Genomic DNA, 19,695 nt, shown 5'->3' with positions numbered 1-19,695 from the left:
GCAGAGCAGTTGCCGTAGCAATTGGTGTGCCATCAGAATATGTACCAGAGCGTATCTGTAGAAGTTCAAGAATCTTTACAGATGTCTGAAAAAAAAATAATATGTTTTCTTAGTCGTGTGAAGCAATGAGATTGCAATGTTGGTGATATGGATGTCTTGAAGCTGTTGACTATCTTTACACTAGTTTCCTTGATGAGCACAAGGTTGTTCACTTACACACCCCCCCCTCCACCCTCCCTCATCTCCTTGGGTCAACGGCCAACTCATTTTCTATCTGCTGATGTTAAGTGCGAGGTTGTTATCCCAACACTATGACGCAGAGTCCTCCATCTTTCGCTTGTTTTTCACGTTATTGTTGCAGCCAGCAACTATCATTGGCAACCTTATAGATCGGGTTGTAGTTATACATGGCCACACAGTCACGGGTGTACAGGAGGTAGAGCAATGGACTGAGCACACACACCTGAGGCACACCAGTGCTGAAGGTCAGGGTGAAGGAAATGTTATGACCAATTCTAACTGACTGAGGTTTGGCAGTCAGAAAGTCCAGCAGCCAGTTGCAGAAAGAGGCTCCAAAACCAAGATTGAGATGTTTAGCGATGAGCTTATTCGGTATTATGGTGTTGAAGGCTGATCTGTAGTTAATGAGTAGCATTCTGACATTAGGTTTTCTTATTATCAAGGTGATCCTGAACTGAATGTAGTGCAAGGCAGATAGTATTCTCTGTAAATCTATTTTTTTGTATCGCAGGAGGTGTAGATTATCGGGAAGACTGGCTCAGATGTGGGTAGTATAAATATTTCAAAGCACTCTGTTATAGTTGATGTTACAGCAACTGGGATATAGTCATTGAGACTGAAACACAGACAAGTATCTATTTGATTGATTAACCCATTTAACTCTGCGTCAATGCTTACACTGGTCACTTTACTTATGGACTGGAATAATGGAGGCTTTCTTGATGAAGATGGGGACGGAAAACTGTCAAAGTGAGAGGTTAAAGATGTGGGCAAAGAATTTGTGGTCAGTTGATTGGCATACAATTTCACAATCTAAAAAGGAGTACATCCAGGCCAACTGCTTTAAAAAAAAAGAAGTTTATCCTTATGAAAGAGTAAATTATTTTCTAAACACATTAAGGTGGTATAGCACCATTTTACTCTCATTGGTCATATGTAGGCACTGATGCAGAGTGTTAAATGAATGAATCAATCAAATAGATTCTGGAGGTAGACACAAAATGCTGGAGTAACTCGGCGGGACCGGCAGCATCTCCTGATAGATACTGGTCTGAGTTTCTGTTGTGACAAACAATGCAGAACTCCAGTAGAAATATCAGGATTTTTTTCCAAGTTACACTTTAGTCTGTTGGATAATATGTATCTTCATTGCTAATATGAAATGTGTGAACTTGGAAATATTTTGGGGGAACTAGCTGATTAAGGTTGTGGTTGGCATTAGTATATTAACTTGAGTGATATCATTACATAAATTTGAATTGTGATAAATAAACATACCAAACCTATACCAGCTCTTCTGTGAAGCAGAATTATTCTATTGGGATTGATTTTGGCTAGAAATGAAGAATATGTAATTATTCATGATCCAAAATATACATAGCCTAAATATACAGTAACTACATTTTACAGTATCAAGATTTTGAAATTTTAGTATCTCAAAATAAATTACTCTTTCAATGTTGCATAGTTCACAAAGTACTCTGAGGACAACATAATCCACAAATGCTCTCTGCTCATTATAATTATTCACGTATTTAGGATTAGTTTTTATGTGTACTTTTCAATGGGATCGTTGTATTTTTTTAATTCATTTTTCTGGTAGCTGGGGATTGCTGAAGGGCCTGTCCCACTAACGCGACTAATGCCTCATTTATCTCCTACTCTATCTCAAGTAACTTGCAAGAAAGTAAATAGCTTTATATAGAGTATTTGCAATATTTTTAATTGTATTGAGCAGTTGGTCATTTGAGAACACGGAGTCATTGAGTCACACCACATGGAAGAGCCCCATTTGGCCTACCATGTCCATGCCGACCAGTTGGGACCCATTATTTACTAGATTTCTAATAAACAATTGCCTTATTTTGTTCAGGACTCGAAGGTATTTCTAAGAAATATTTTTCAAGTAGGGATGGACGAGGTTTTAGTTACATTATGCATTTCTGGAACTAGTAGCAGTGTGTAGCTATTCCCAATGTAAATGTGTAAGAATGTAAACATATGACTTAAAGTAAGAATATTGATGCGGTGAATAGGTGCTGTTTGCTCCTGACCTTCAGGCTGAGAATAAAAGCTGTTTTATAGATGCCATTTGCTGAGCAGGTGTGATCTTTTTTTATTGCAGGTAAAATCCTCTTCAAACGAAGTCACATCAGGGATGTTGCAGTAAAGCGACTGAAGCCAATAGATGAATACTGCAGGGTAAGTCTCTGCCGAAAGTTGGAGAAAAAAACCCTGAAAATGTTGTGTTCATTTCTTTTTTTTTCCCCCCCAATTTTGCGACGTGTTTGTTTTTGTAGTCAGACCACAGTTGAGACATAGTAGGTGGCAAACAGGAAAGTGCAATAGTGGAGTTCTGTTTGAAATCATAGATTTGCCAGGTCTGTCCCAAAATACACTAATAAATGCAGCCATGTAATCAGTTACTCCCATTTAAAAACTTAGATATGAAAGGGGTCTTATTTTCTGTTCCAAGAAGTTAAAACGGAAAAGAGAAAATAAAGTTATTCTGTGACTGACCTACTCTTGCTCTACTTTAGGGTAAAAACGGCTATTTCTGAGTTCAAATTTCGGTAAAACTCTTGATTATCAATTCATGCCTTCTGAATTATTAGAGTATAAGCCAAGAGAATTCATGGAGTATATCCAACTGAATCAGCTACCTCAGTACAAATTCTTATCGAAGTAAGTGTATCTGATTAAAAATGTTGATTTCACTATCAAGATATAACGACGGCAATGAAACTAATTGACCCGAGTGCTGAAGTGACACGGATGACCACACTATCTCCGCTATTCTCCTTTGACATCCAGCTTGATGGGACTGACCTCTGGTTCCTTTCTTTCTCTGTCCAGTTGAAGCCAAGGAATTCCAAGCAATGGGTTTCCTTCTCATCCTGTGCCATCACAAGGATCTATCCTTGATTCTCATCTGTATGTTTCTGCCAATGTCAAGTTACACATAAAGACAGCACACATCCCACACTACTAATTTTGTGATCCTGTGTAATCATACTATTTGTTTTACAAAAGTACCATATGAGTTGAAACTTCCTCCAACTAAATATTGGGAGGAGTTTGTTATTTTCTTTCTTAAACTCTTCCATCCCTAGCCATGGACTCCATCCCTCTTCTTGAAGATTGGTCGTAATTGACTGTCCAGGATCAGGTGGTTATTTTGATCTAGAGACGAGCATCTCAACACATTTCCCATCAGCTGCTGAGGCCGTTGATATTATCTTGCTGGTCCCTTCTCCAATCATGGCTCGTCTGTTATTGAAACATTTAACCCTGTCCAGAGGAGGTTTATAATCATGATCCAAGGAATGAGTAGGTTAACCTATGATGAGCGTTTGTCGGCACTGGGCCTGTGTTCACTGGAGTTTAGAAGAATGAGGGGGGGACCTTGTTGAAACATACAGAATAGTGAAAGGCTTGGTCAGAGTGGATGTGGAGAGGATGTTTCCACTAGTGGGAGAGTCTAGGACTAGAGGTCATAGCCACAGAATTAAAGGCCGTTCTTTTAGGAAGGAGATGATGAGAATTTTCTTTAGTCAGAGGGTGGTGAATCTGTGGAATTCTTTTCCACGGAAGGCTGTGGAGGCCAAGTCAGTGGATATTTTTAAGGCAGAGTTAGATTCTTGATTAGTACAGGTGTCAGAGGTTATTGAGAGAAGGCAGGAGAATGGGGTTAGGAGGGAGAGATAGATCAGCCATGATTGAATGGTGAAGTAGACTTCATTAGGCCAAATGGCCTAATTCCACTCCTATTGCTTATGACCTTATGACCTTGCTTTAGTTAACTCTAAATTCAACATAGGTCAGAGGTCCTTCCACTGAATATCTGTCCACTTTCCATCCTCTGCAAACTTGGAGCTGATTCAACTCTCTACAGCCCAAATAATAATTTGCATGATGTTCATTTCACCCGTTATCTGTGTGTTCATTGATGCTGTTGTCAATAACTCTACAGAAGTTAATTGGCTTCAGTAAATTGTCCCTACTGTCTAGGATAGAACTAGTGTACAGGAATTGCCAGTTGGTGTGGGTTGAAGGGCCCGTTTCTACACTACATCTCTAAACTATTCTAAACTAATTTTTAAAAATTTCAAAGACAGGCACATGGATAGGGTAAGGTTTAAAGGGATGTGCGCCAAACATGGGTAGGTGGGATTACCGCAGATGGGGCATCTTAATCAGCATGGGCAAGTTATGCCAAAGAGCCGAATTCCATGCTGAATTACTTTAAACATGTAGGTTGTTGGTTCCTAACTCACTAAGTTGGCTGATGACAAAAGAAGCAGTGGAGTTGAGTTGGCAGTGAAAGCAGGTAGCATAGTGGTGTTCAAGGGACTCCAAGGTAAATACATGAATATGCAGGAATGGAGGGATATAAAGAGCACATAGGCAGACATGATCTGTTTAATTTGGCATTGTGTTCAGCACAGATAACGTGGGCCAAAGGGACTGTTTCTATGCTCACAAATAGAAACTGTAGGTAATCCAATAGAACAGATTACATTTATCAATCAGTTGTTAAAGTTCATTATCAAGAATGCTTCACATTGTTAACATGGCAACTGCCTTTATATGAAATGATTTAATATCAGTGTTTGTAAAAGACATTACATTTAAGTATTTTTGGTGCATAGATATAGCCTGCACTTTAAAGTAAATTTGTGTGCCAAATAATGAAGGACTGACTGCTCAAGCCTGTAGAAATCTGAATATAATTGATGCTTTATGAGCGATCGTGAATGAACGTCAACAAACCCTTGAAAATATGAGATTTGACATCCAACTTTCAGTGACAGGACATGTCTCAATGTTTTCAGATTATATAATTTTAGGCACGAAATCTATAGATCTAACAATTCTGTGATTTGAAAGTGGTGACTTGTACTGAATATTATCATGAACAATGCACCTCTAAACATTGTCAAAAATGTGCTATGGTTCTTCTCTGTTTATTAAGCACTGATGCATGGGGACTCCTTTATTTTAGTTTAGTTTAGAGATACAGCACGGAAAAAGGCCCTTCAGCCCACTGGGTCCGCACCGACCAGCGATCCCCACACATTAACACTATCCGACAACCACTAGGGACAATTTTTACATTTACCAAGCCAATTAACCTAAAAACCTATACGTCTTTGGAATGTGGGAGGAAACCGAAGATCTCGGAGAAAACCCACGCAGGTCATGGGGAGGTTGGTGGGGGCGCTGTGCGACGGCTGCCCTGCCTGCAGCGTGTTAGTCATTTCTACTTTTTTAGTATGTCTAAATGTGTGTTTTAATGTCTCTCGATGTGTCTTGTGTGTGGGGTGGTGTGGGGGTTAAGGGGGAAACTGCTTTTGGTCGCCTCCTCCACGGAGAGCCGACTTTTTCCATGTCGCCTCCCTCGCGGCCTAACACCAAGGATTGGTGCGGCCTTTCCCGGAGTCGGGCCCAGAGCTTCAGCAGCGGGCGCAGCGTGGACGTTTTCTGACTGTTCAGTCTGAAGCCGCGAACTGCGGTGTTTCTAGCCGCGGGCGCAGCGTCTGGAGCCTGGGATCCCTCGTTGGGAACCCCTGGAGAAGAAGAGCTCCGGCCCGCGGCCTACAACACCTTGAAGCTGCGGACTGCGGTGCTTCTAGCTGCGGGTGCGGCGGGGACTGACTTACCATCGGGAGTGGGATCCCTCGCCGGGAGTCCCTGGGGAAGAGCTCTGATCGCCGGCCCGCAGCCTATGTCATCCTGAAGCCGCAGTCTCTGGTAGGGAAGCATCGATTCAGGACTTACCTTCCAGACGAGAGGACCTGTCATCTTTCCGCCCCCAGCGGCGACTGCGGAGATTATAGCCCCGACCACAGGGGGAAATGGAGGAGGACTGACATTGTGCCTTCCACCACAGTGAAGAATGCTGTGGTGGATGTTTGTGTTAAATTTTTATTGTGTATTGTGTGTTCTTTTTTATTGTACCGCTGCTGGCAAATTCATTTCACTGCACTTTATTGTGTATGTGATGAATAAATCTGATTGATTGATTGTACAAACTCCATACAGACAACAACCGTAATCAGGATCGAACCTGGATCTAGTCCGCTGCGCCACCGTGACTGCCTCTTATTATATGAACATGTATATTTTGAATTATTATGTACAAAATTTGTGTGTGCACGCAAAAACCTTTGTGTCAGAAGTCTGAAGAAGGGGTTAACCAGAGGGCTGATGACAGTTGAAGTGGGAACATTTTATCTGGTCTATTATGGTAGAGTTAAGGTTGCTGCATCTTCCATGTAGATTTGATTTCCTTTGAAAGACTGGGTCTTGGTTTTCATGCCCATCTTCTCACAACTCTTTTTCCTGATAGCCATGGTCACCTGTTGTGATTCAATGACTCCCAATGCTACCACACCAATTCTCTCCATTACAATTCCTTCCCCCAACTCCAACCTTTAATCATCTCCCTGATAAATAAGAACTGGAATATGCCATTTTGAATAAGCCTTTCAAACCCTTGTCTGTTTCAATCATTGCATTATGTTGTGGCTGGGACTGTATTTAAACTTTGACCAATTTTTTGCTCTATTTCACTTTATCCATTTGCACAACAAAAGTCTGCTGATGGTTTTGAAATTTATACGCTCAAAATATTTTAACTGAACTAGGATTATTTGCCATTTTGTAGACAATAACACAGTTATTGCTAGCACTTTTCTTGGAGGGAAATTGAATTAGGGAATATTCCGAGGAAATTAAAGAGGGAGGCACAGTGGCTCAGCAGTAGAGTTACTGCCTTACAGCGCCAGACACCTGGGTTCGAACCTGACTATAGGTGCTGTCTGTACGAGTTTATACATTCTCCCCGTGACCGTGTGGGCTTTCCCCAGGTGCTCTAGTTTTTTCCCACTCGAAAGACATGCAGGTTACTAGGTTACTTTGGCTTCAATTTTAAAAAATTGTAAATTGTCCCAAGTGTGTGGGATAGTGTTAGTGTACAAGGTGATCGTTGTGGACTCTGTAGCCGACGGGCCTGTATTTTTAAACTAATCTAAAATAATTTAGAATTGATATCTTTGGGTGCTTTCTTGAAGGCGTACTGCGATGCATGATATAAATTATAAAGTCAATCTTACTTGACAGCAGTTTTCAAAAGCTACATTATTTACCCTACCAATAGATTTATTTTAAAAAGTTGCATGGCAAGATAACATTGATGGAATTTCTGGGAGTAACGTGCATATTTAACACGTGATGTGAATTTGGTCAGAGTATTTTCCATGCTGCCGTACTTTGAACTGCCTGCTGGCTCTTTGATCCGAGGGATCAAAGTAACTTGTGATCCACTGTTTACAAGCCAGTAGAAAAGCTTACCGATTTGATTTCACCTCTGATTAGTCTTTTCATGCAGTAAACATCAATATCCATGGTATATTTAGCAGGGGATTCCTTGGCCTTTTTACGACATTGGTCTTTAAATAGCTTTGGTCTGTTACATTAGAACCATGGACTAGGTTACATGAAACTGGAATGTTGCAACAAATTAACGATTGGCTGATGTTTTGCCATCTGAGGGAACCATGGGATATTAATGTCACAAAATACCTCCTGTGTTTCATTCCAGGGGTATAGATATTCACTTCTGTAGAACCAAGCAAATATCTTCTGAAATTCTCAACTGTTGGACACATTTTCCAATAAATGGCAAAGATATAAACAGGCACTTTATTGACATATGCATCTGGGCAGAATTGTGACAATGGAAGTGTAGCAAGGCGCAAAGGGTGAGAGCCATCTGCTTTTTGTCACCCGTTTTTCTGAATGAAGAGATTGCTTAAAGATTATAGTGGGATGTGGGACATATAGAAACATAGAAACATAGAAATTAGGTGCAGGAGTAGGCCATTCGGCCCTTCGAGCCTGCACCGCCATTCAATATGATCATGGCTGATCATCCAACTCAGTATCCCGTACCTGCCTTCTCTCCATACCCTCTGATCCCCTTAGCCACAAGGGCCACATCTAACTCCCTCTTAAATATAGCCAATGAACTGGCCTTGACTACCCTCTGTGGCAGAGAGTTCCAGAGATTCACCACTCTCTGTGTGAAAAGGTTTTTCTCATCTCGGTTTTAAAGGATTTCCCCCTTATCCTTAAGCTGTGACCCCTTGTCCTGGAATTCCCCAACATCGGGAGCAATCTTCCTGCATCTAGCCTGTCCAACCCCTTAAGAATTTTGTAAGTTTCTATAAGATCCCCTCTCAATCTCCTAAATTCTAGAGAGTATAAACCAAGTCTATCCAGTCTTTCTTCATAAGACAGCCCTGACATCCCAGGAATCAGTCTGGTGAACCTTCTCTGCACTCCCTCTATGGCAATAATGTCCTTCCTCAGATTTAGAGACCAAAACTGTACGCAATACTCCAGGTGTGGTCTCACCAAGACCCTGTACAACTGCAGTAGAACCTCCCTGCTCCTATACTCAAATCCTTTTGCTATGAAAGCTAACATGCCATTCGCTTTCTTCACTGCCTGCTGCACCTGCATGCCCACTTTCAATGACTGGTGTACCATGACACCCAGGTCTCGCTGCATCTCCCCTTTTCCTAGTCAGCCACCATTTAGATAATAGTCTGCTTTCCTGTTTTTGCCACCAAAATGGATAACCTCACATTTATCCACATTATACTGCATCTGCCAAACATTTGCCCACTCACCCAGCCTATCCAAGTCACCTTGCAGTCTCCTAGCATCCTCCTCACAGCTAACACTGCCCCCCAGCTTAGTGTCATCCGCAAACTTGGAGATATTGCCTTCAATTCCCTCATCCAGATCATTAATATTGTCTTGTACCCTTGGTTACCATGACATTTTTCTTTTGAGAAAGCTCTTACATTCTAAAGTGGCCTTTGTCTAAAGACGTTTTGTCTTGTAATCACTGTTAATGTTGGAAATAAATTCCATATTGTTTAGATCACCGTTCTCACAAATAGCAACTAAGTAAGTGACCAGACCATGTTGTTCTAATATTGGTTTCGAGAGAAATCTAAACCCTGAAATAGAGTAGGGAGAAGATGGGCATGTAAACCAAGAAAACTACTCAATGAAGAGTCTACCTGAAAGATGGTAGCAGCCTGGAACTCCACCATAATGGACCAGGTAAAGTTTGCCCACTTCAATTGCTATCAACCCACTAGTTAAGCCCCGTTTCAGAAGTCCATCACAAGAGTTTTGCATGCACAAGCAAGTTTTGTACAAATGGATTAAATACACCCTTAATTGAGAAATACTATTATTTGGTTAAAATCAATATATGAATTGGTGTAACCAGCAATAATTTCTAGCAGTTCCCCTCAATATTTCATGAAATTACAAAAATATTTGTATTACACATGACTCGGGTGATAAGATCACCGAACATGTCACAATGAGCAGATATGGTCAACAGATAAACAGTGAGTAGACCACGAAAACCCTTGGAGTCGTACATAAACATGAAAGTAGTCACCAAATTGCCTGTTTTTTTTAGCTCTCTGTTTTCAGATAAATGCAGGTCAGGACAGTAGAAGAACATCATCGACCACCTTTCCAAAGCGTTTTGGAGTATTAGCATGCACTAGAGAGGGCAGACTGATTAAGGGTCAAGAGAGCGTCTAGTGTTTTATTGTCATATGTCCCAGATAGAACAAAACATTCTCACTTACTGCAGCACAATAGAATATGTAATTAATTCCTCATCCAAACAGTGCAGTAGACAATATAGCAATTGTTTGCTGCCCTGAAGTGTCAGTCTTGATTACTGTTTGGAAATTCAATTGTAGGACTTTAATTTCAGCTTTATGCAATTGAGCATTGATATCCAGAGTGAAGCAGGAAAACAATCTATTCCATTCCATCTAACTTCAAGTAACTCATGCTTTCCCTCTCTCTCTATCTCTCTCCCATCCTAGTTATCCGACTAGTTTGACTGTCCCCCTGATTAAATTTTATCTTTCTATGCCTTGTTGTCGGCTTTCCCTAGCTAACAATGATCTATTCTACATTTTCCTTGATGTGCGTCCCCTTTGATCTCATGAACTTTTAGGGGCATAGATAAGGTGAGTGTATTTTTCCCAGGATTGGGGAATTGAGAACTAGAGGGCATAGATTTAAGATAAGGGGAAAGATTTAATAGGAACCTGAGGGGCAGCCTTTTATCCACAAAGGGTGGTACATATAGGGAACAAGCTGCCAAAGGAAGTGGTTAAGGCATATACTATAACAGCATTTTAAACACATTTGGACAGGGATGTGGATAGGAAAGGTTTAGAGGAATGTGGGTTAAACATGGGACCAGCATAGATGGGCACTGTGGTCAGCAAGGTTGAGTTGGACCAAAGGGCATTTTTCTGTGTATGACTGTTTCCTACCCATTGTTAATCTTTGGGACAAGAGCATTGATAAAATAGAATAACGTTATTTTAGTGTTGTGGCAGGGGATACAAATTACAATCTTTCTTGGATAAAACTTGGTACAGTCATTTAAAATCATGAAATAAAGCACTTTGGGATATGCTGAGGCTGATTTTCTTCAAATCCTATAAGCACTAAATACGCTTTGAAGTTGATGGGATGGGGCCCTGGGTACAGTCATCTAGAGGATCATTTAATTGGCATTTGCCAGCTAACTGCTGCAATTGTACAGCAAGGAGACTGCCTGAAATGTTGGTGTTTAACACTTGGTGTCCTCTCCTATGAGTGACTAGCTGACTGGGAATAACGATTTCACTATTGATAAAAAAAATCTATCACCTCTTATTTGTTGCTGCAAATTTAGTCAAGCTTTGAGACACATTGGGAGACGTTGAGTGGCATTTTGTTTCAATTTCACCAGTATCCTCGGCAATAACTCCTGAAGCCTGTAAACTGTAAATGCTATGTGTTCTAATTGTCATCTTTTAAGAGTCACCAGGGAAAAGGGAATGCTTTGCCAGCAACATATTATTAGAAGTTGCTCTAGTCCAGAAGAAGGGAAGATTGAGGAATGGGCTTGCAGATTCATGGTGACATGCTGCTTGTTCCACAATTTGGCAGAGACTAGGTCTCACCATCAACATCAATACGAGAGTATCAAACGCGAGAGTAAGATAAAGAGAGAGGGAAAGGAATTGTTGGAGAGACCACTATCTCCACCACATTCTGACCCACTACCTACTCACTGTGGTTGTGGGAATCCTTCCTCCATTGTGCCATTGAGAATCTGCCCCTCTCGTCTGAGATCCTGCTTCAAGCTGCTGTATGTCACCCTACCCACTTCATATGTCCAGTGGAAGTGGTTGCAAGGAGCCCATTCTGAACTTTTTGGTGTCTTGGAGTAAGGAAGACAAGTTCAAGTTTTGGTAACTTGCTATCCAAAATTGGCTGACTTAAGCCAGACTTTCAAATGAGTTTGTTTTACCAGGACAGGATCCATTTAGAGCCTGTTGTCACTTGTACTAAAATACTTCCTTTCATACCAAGGAAGCACCTTTCAAATCATGTTTTACTTTCTTTCGTGCAGAATTTGATGAAACATTAATTTGCCAAATCTTTTCTGGAGTAGAAAACAGTATTGTTCAAAGAGAGTTACCCACAGGAACTAACTATTTCAATCAGCAGAATTCTTTATAATATTTAGGAGGCAGAGATTCTTATTGGAATTTATTCCAGCTCTTTCTTTAATCTTGTTTCCCCTGTCAGTTCTCCAATTTGGCTACAAATATTCCTGTTTGTATGGCTGTCACCCTTTGAAGATAACTGTCCAATCAAACTTTAAACATGGTGCTTTATTTGCTCACCTTGATTTACCAGATGAGCTACAATGTTGTGAACCTCCAGAGAGCAATGCAGCAATGAACTTTAACGATGGGTCCTAAGCCTAATTTCACACTACAGAGTCTATCTTCATTTCAAAGCTGTAATTCCCAAATGTTGTGGTGAACTTTTGTATTGTAATGCTTCAGGATTGCATCCTATCAAATCAACTGCAGTGCAATGTTTTAAAATATAAATACAAACAATATAATATTTTATGGGAAGGAACTGAATATGCTGGATTAAACTGAAGATTTATAGTAGATGTCAGTCAATAGTCTGTCTCCTGTGATGAAGACAGTGAGATCCAGAAATGGTAGGGCGATGTCAGAAATGGTCCAAGTGAATTTGAGTGCAGGATGCAAATTGGTCGTGAAGTTGATGAAGTCAGTGAGTTCTGCATGTGTGCAGGAGGCTGCACCGATGCAGTCGTCAATGTAGCGGAGGTAGAGTTTGGGGATAGGGCCAGTGAACGCCTGGAACAGTGACTGTTTGATGTACCCTACAAAGAGGCAGGTATAGCTGGGGCCCCTGCAAGTGTCCATAGCTGCGCCTTGGATTTGGAGGAAGCGGGAGAATCGAAGGAGAAGTTGTTGAGGGTAAGGACCAACTCTGCTAGGCGGAGGAGTGTATTAGTGGACGGAAATTGGCTGGTTCTGCAGTCGAGGGAGAAACGGAGGGTTTTAAGACCTTCCTGGTGGGGGATGGAGGTGTAGAGTGACTGGACATCCATGGTAAAGAGAGGGAGTGAGGGCCTGGTAAACGGAAGTCGTTGAAGTGACGGAGCGTGTGAGGTGTCTTGGACATAGGTAGGGAGGGATTGAACCAGTGGGGGACGAGGATGGAGTCGAGGTATGTGGAAATTAATTCGGTGGGACGTGAACAAGTAGAAACAATGGATCTGCCAGGCCAATTCTGTTTGTGGATTTTGGGGAGAAGATAAAATCAGCCATGCGGAGCTATGTCTATGGCCATGCCTATGGCGAGTATGGCGTGTCTGTGGTTCTATATTGGCCTAATTAGCCGCCATATATCACGTAAAACTGTAATGGAAGTAAGTCATTCTTAATTCTGAATGATTGCTGATAAAGAAAATAAGTAATGATGTTGAGACACAAAAGACTGCAGATGCTGAAATCCTGAGCCATTTTTATTGCTCACGAAAATAGTGAAATTGAATTTATTGAATGAAGAATGTTTACATTATCAGTTCCACAGGCATCAAGATGGCGGCGCTGCCTTAGCAGCTGCGGCTCGCCTGCAGTCCGTCTGTTTTTTTTCTTTTTTTTGTTCTTTTGTCCTGTTTTAGTTAATTTTATTTTTATTAGGTTGTGTATGTGTATGGGTGGGGGAGAGAAACATGTGTTGGTCTCTTCCTTCGGGGGGATGCGACTTCTCTTGTCGTATCCCCGTCTCCGTCTCCGCCTGCGCCGAGGCCTAATAGAGGAGCTGGCGGCCACGGAGCTGGGGCAGAGGCAGCGGCGACCCGGCCACGGAGCTGGGGCAGCGGCAAACCGGCCACGGAGCTGGGGCAGAGGCAGCGGCGACCCGGCCACGGAGCTGGGGCAGAGGCAGCGGCCACCCGGCCTCGGAGCTGGGGCTGCGGCAGAGGCAGCGGCCACCCGGCCTCGGAGCTGGGGCAGAGGCAGCGGTGACCCGGCCACGGAGCTGGGGCAGAGGCAGCGGCGACCCGGCCACGGAGCTGGGGCAGAGGCAGCGGTGACCCGGCCACGGAGCTGGGGCAGAGGCAGCGGCGACCCGGCCACGGAGCTGGGGCAGAGGCAGCGGCGAACCGGCCACGGAGCTGGGGCAGAGGCAGCGGCGACCCGGCCTCGGAGCTGGGGCAGCGGCAGCGGCCACCCGGCATCGGAGCTGGGGCAGCGGCCACCCGGCCTCGGAGCTGGGGCAGCCGCAGTGGCCACCCGACCCGACCGCGGGCCCAGTGGACGACATCGTCGGGAGCTCGCAGGTCATAGGTTGGTGACCTGTTCTCCGGAGCTCCCGCAACAACAGCTGCGACCGCTGGACTGGAGGGCGGCAGCTTCGGCAGCTTCGACCACCCCGGGCCGCGGAGTTGAACCGGCCCGTTCGCGGAGCTCGGATTCAGCCGCGGGACTGACATTACTTACCATCGCCCGGCGGGGTCACAACATCTGAAGCCTGGATCGCCTCGACGCAGAAGGAGAATAAGAAGGGAAGAGACAAAGACTTAAGACTTTTGCCTTCCATCACAGTGAGGAGGTGCCTGGTGAACTCACTGTGGTGGATGTTAATTTGTGTTTATTGTGTGTTTTTGTCATTTTTACTATATGTAGGACTGCAAGGCAACAACATTTCGTTCAGACCGCAAGGTCTGAATGACAATAAAGGCTACTTTGACTTTTACTTTGATTAACAAATTAGTGCTTGGTTGACCTAATGGAACTGGGTGAAGATGAAAACGTAACGAGTGCTTGATGAAACAAACCCGCAACTAACCTGACAAACCACATCTACACTAACTGGCCATTCACAACACTCTGCAATCTAATTGGATTTTTGAGCTTCACTTTGATTGTGAATGAGGGCTCACCATAAGATGACTAACATTTCTAGCTGGGAGATGAGTCAATGGAGAAGTGGCTTGTTCTCTGCATGTTTAACTTGCCTCTATTGTCACAGAACCACAGTGGACAGAGGGGAGTTGTAGGTCAGAGACCAGTATTTTGAACCCCCTGCTCCATCACTGGATCCGTCACTGAGTCCAGTGGCAGCGGACTGGAAAGATTGCAGAGATTAACAAAGGAAGAGGATGTTAACAGCATTCAAGCTACAGAGAGAAGTTGAACGTTTGTTCCTGGGAGCATAGGAGACTGAGCTGTAATCTTAAAGAGGTATATAAAATCATGAGGGGCAGAGATAGAGTGAATGCACATGGTCTATTTCACAGAGGAATCAAGATCTCGTGCATAGGTTGAAGGTGAGAGGGGAAAGATTTAATGGGAACCTGAGGAGGAACTTTTTCACACATAAGGTGGCCAGTGCCATCTTTTTCACTATTGTGTGCTGGAGTAGCAGGGCGAAGGCCGCTGACACCAACAGAATTAACAAGCTCATCAGGAAGGCTGGCTCTGTCCAGGGGGTGGAGTTGGATTCACTGGAGATGGTCCTGGAGTGGATGCTCCTCACAATGCGGAGCTTCTTGGACAATACAGCTCACCCCTCCATGGTCAACCTGATGAGCACTTTCAGTAACAGACTGGTTCCACCAAGATGCAGCACAGAGTGCCACAGGAGATCCTTTTACCTTGTGGGTATCAAACTATACAACTCCTCCGTATTCTGTCGTGGGGTAGACTGACTCCCCCACTCCCAGCACCCCCCCCCCCCCCCCCCCCCCCCCCCACCCCCCCCCCCCCCCCCCCCACACCCACCCTAATCATTGCACATCCACAATCCTGGACTTTCCACTAATCACTTTAATTTCATGTTTCATTTATCTTGACTTATATGACTGTAGGCAGACCAATTCCCATCCTGGGATAAATAAAGTTCTATCGTATCGTATATGGTTTGTGTCACCAGACAAATTTAATTGATGTAGACACAATAATAATATTTAAAAGACATTTGGACTGGTACATTGATAGGAAATCTTTGGAGAGATTTGGGCCAAATGTTAGCAAATGTGAGCTGAGATAGGGTACCTTGGTACCTGTTGGAAGGCCTGTTTCTGTGCTGTCTGGCTCTATGATTCTATGACTGATGTGCCGTGGCTAGATGAATGTATCTGGCTCTTCAGCTTTACAATGGCAAATGAGGCACAACTCTTATATATTTGATTAAAATAAAATCTAAGTACAGATAAAGCACTTCTTTATTGTACTTTTGCTTTTAAATTCTTTCCAAACAAATTTGGGACATTTATATTGTGTCTTTTTAAGAAATATTTTAATCTCGTTCAATGCAAGTGGCCCACGGGTGATCTGCAACATTCAACAACACCAACACTGGATTGGCAAGAGGTTCTGTGCGATGCACATAACTGACAAATTTCTACCTCTACCACTCCAATCCTTAGAGAGGGTGAACAAAAACTCCAACTCTTAAAGAGGTTGAACACAACAGAAGCACGTGTAATGCAAGGCATCAATCTAATAAGGCACAAGAAGAGAAAAAGAGTATTGAAAATAAATCAAAGGTGTGTGTGAGTGTCTCTGACACCTCATTAAAGTCTTAAAAAATAATCATTCTCATCCATCATAAATTGCACATCGAGAGCTTTGCAATAAACCATTCTTTTTTTAAAGTAATCTAAAGATCACAATTTGTACATGATGTAGTACCCAGATATGACAAAAACATTTTGCTACCACTTTTGATTCTTTATACTATACTTATTTATTTTGCCATCAGTGGGGTAGCAAGACAGGCCTTGTAGCTTTGTAGGCACTCAGCACCTTACTTCAGAAATTTGATTTTATCAGCTTTAATGGAACCAAATTTTGGAAGCCAAATACCCTCTACGGATAGTTCCATAATGTTTTTACTATGAGAGAGGCTGAATTTTTCTCTTAAATTGTCTGTGAAATCAGATGGGGAATGGAACTGGTGTTACTTGCAAACTAACAGTGGTTTCAATGTTATGCAACAAATCTTTGAGAAACTGAGGATTCTGTTAATGTTAAACAGGGCAGAACATCATTTTCTAAATGGATGTCACCTAAACATGCAGCATGTCTTAATTCATCTTTGACAGAACTTTAATTGAGCTCTGTGATTAATTGCTTTTGAACAGTTGTGTACTATAACTTTAAATTATATTTCACTGCTCATCCTGTATGTGTATGTGATGAATAAACTTGACTTGACTTGACTTGACTTGGGATAGAGTATTGGTAACTTAATATTTGTTTTCAATTACTCAGCAAAACAGCTGAGTTGTTATTGCTATATCTTGGTATTCAGACGTTAATCTTGCATCATTACACTTTGTTAGAGCCATAGAGCGATACAGCTTGGAAACAGGCCCTTTGGCCCATTTTTGTCCATGCTCACTGTCTTCTAACCAAGCTGGTTTCCCAAACCATCCCTAACCAGTCTGGAGAAGGGTCTCGACCTGAAACCATTCCTTCTCCCCAGAGATTCTGCCTGTCCCGCTTTTTGTGTCTAAGCTGGTCTCACTTGCCTGCACTGAAAAGTTAATAAAGCAAAATGTATCTAAAAAGATGGTTATGTTGTGTCTGATGTTTCAACACTGTTGATGCTCATACACAATCCAGTGTGGCATCCACACGCTCATGTATACAGCACATCTGCAGTCACATTAGGATAACCCTGTGCAGAATGCTGCCAAATTGCACCATAACGCTGTTGATGATCATATAGATAAGGGTCATGACCTAAAGAGTCACCTATTCCTCTTCTCCAAAGATGCTGCCTGACCTGCTGAGTTACTCCAGCATTTTGTGTCTTTCTTCAGTTTAAACCAGCATATGCAGTTCCTCCCTACACATTATTTATTAGCAGATTGGCTGTTGATTTATTTAAGGAATATTGGGTGAGCTGAAGTACCGTGTTGTATTTGAAAGCCTTGGGACAATTTGTGACGTCTGCAGAGAGTAATGTGACAGGAGAATGAGCTTTAATCGCTTCAGCATAGTCTGTTGTGCCCAGATATTTGGAGGAGAAGGGGGATGGAGTTGCAGTTTGGTTACCATTCCTCCAGAGGTGCAGCATGAAAGGGGAAATGGGGAGAGAAAAGCAATTTACATGAAGTGAAGAAGAAGGAAGTTTTCAGTTTAGTTTATTGTCACGTGTACCAAAGTACAGTGAAAAGTTTTTTTGTTGCGTGCTATCCAGTCAGCTGTCGTCGCTGATCAACTTGCATTAATTCATACTTGCGCATAAAATTCCCACTCTTATCCACAATGGTTCTCCTTCCTATGTTGTTCATGGGACCTGGCCCTGGGTACCTAGTCACGGGTCGAACCTCCGACTGCCACAGTTCTCCACAATTCTGTTTGTGGGACCCAGTCCACAGGTACCCAGTCGAAGACTCGAACCTCTGACTGCCGCGGCTCTGGCAGAGCCATGTTCCTAAGCGGGGGTTCCAAACCTCCCGCTGCAGTTGCTATTTCAGCTCTCTTCGGCGCTGCGATTGCTACTCTCTCCCTCACTCTTCGGCAACCAAAGTGATGGCGTACTTCAATTATTCTACACAGGAAGAAATTTGCACTCCAGCGAATTGCTACAAGTTCACTCCTATTGCTCAAATATGAACGGCCGCGGACTCGCGACTGACCTGTCGTTGGGGCTCGATTTCGATTTCCCGTACGACAAATCCAAAGGTTAGCCAGCTCAGTGGGACCAACACGGAAACTGTCTTTGTCGATCAACAGAACTCTGGCAACTTGCATTCATTTTCCATTTTATTTATGCACAATGAGAGCAGCACAGCCCACCGAAAGGCTATACATGATTACAATCGAGCCGTCCACTGTATAGGCACAGGATAAAGGGAATGACGGAAATAAATGAACAGTCAACTTCGAAGGTGTTCAGCAAGGGGCCATATCTGACAAGGTTGCTTAGAGAGAAGTTCTCTGGGCACTTCACTATGCAGCAACGCATCAAGGGACTTTCCTTTGGAAAAGTATTTAAAAAGAAATATGCCACATCAGTGACAGGGCCACAAATGAAACCTGTAGGTCTAGTAAAGTAAAACAAAATAGCCAGCAATGTTTATGCTGCAGATTTTTTTTTTTAGGTAGAGTGGAAAACTGCCGCAATTCATTGTTTTTGCAATGTACTGCCACTGCATCAAGGATGTCACAGAGAATTTTTGTCCAAATGACCAGAATTTACCCCACTGTACCTCAGCAATGTGATGTGCACGGGATCAAAGGGTTTGGAAACTCTCCAGCGGTGTTGTTTCCATTGTAAACGTCCGTTTCATTTTCAGATATCTACATTTGAACTCGGGTGCATGTAATCTCAAGGGCTTTTTACCCCCCTCCCCCCCCCGACCGTACAGATAATGGGCATTTATTCTGAATGAATGCGAACGTCTGCTCGAAGCACCAGATCAAATTAAAGACAACGTTCAAGTCACTAAGTACCTGGCTCGTAGCTTTAATGAGCAGTCTGTTGAGATGAGGATAATGTGTACAGTGAGTCCTATGCTGCCAGTAATAAATAACTGCAGAGTGTTCTGCAGGAACATTGGCTTAGACAATGAAGCAAGGCCTGTATTTCCTGGTAATCATTATATGTGGATCAATGGGGAAGACAATGGGGACCTGGCGTGGGGGGGCCGCCATGAAGAACAATGGGGGACTGCTGTGAGGGACGGTGGGGGAACAAAGGGGGGCCTGGTGTACAAGGGGGGGGGGGGGGCACTCTAGTTTAAAATCTTCTGCCCAGGGGATAAGTCTGTGTCATTTGTTTGTTTGTTTGTTCATTTGTTCCAGTTCCACTGCACATGGCAGCCAGCCAACAGTCGCTTGTCATTTTCTTTTTGTTGTCACTTTTAATTTCAAGTTTTTGTGTAACTTGTGTGTTGTGACTGTCAGCAGACCAATTTCCCTTCGGGGATGATTAAAGTTTTATCGAATCGTATTGTACTGCAGCACCTTACAACCATGCAAGTTCAACCCTTGC

General features: G+C 43.0%; 1 protein-coding gene across 2 annotated transcripts in view; it reads left to right on the top strand.

Annotated features, from left to right (window-relative positions):
* Positions 1-19,695, top strand: part of sh3pxd2b (SH3 and PX domains 2B) — a 235,711-nt gene that overhangs the window by 109,088 nt on the left and 106,928 nt on the right. For both annotated transcript variants that reach the window (XM_033029589.1, XM_033029588.1), the window contains exon 4: positions 2,366-2,442. In XM_033029589.1, coding sequence (XP_032885480.1) covers positions 2,366-2,442 — 77 coding nt within the window. The remainder of the gene's footprint in view (positions 1-2,365; positions 2,443-19,695) is intronic.

The sequence above is a fragment of the Amblyraja radiata genome, chromosome 11 (assembly GCF_010909765.2).
Source record: "Amblyraja radiata isolate CabotCenter1 chromosome 11, sAmbRad1.1.pri, whole genome shotgun sequence".
NCBI lineage: Eukaryota > Metazoa > Chordata > Chondrichthyes > Rajiformes > Rajidae > Amblyraja > Amblyraja radiata.
Note: the sequence above shows the minus strand (reverse complement) of the source record. Positions and strands in the feature narration are given on the sequence as shown.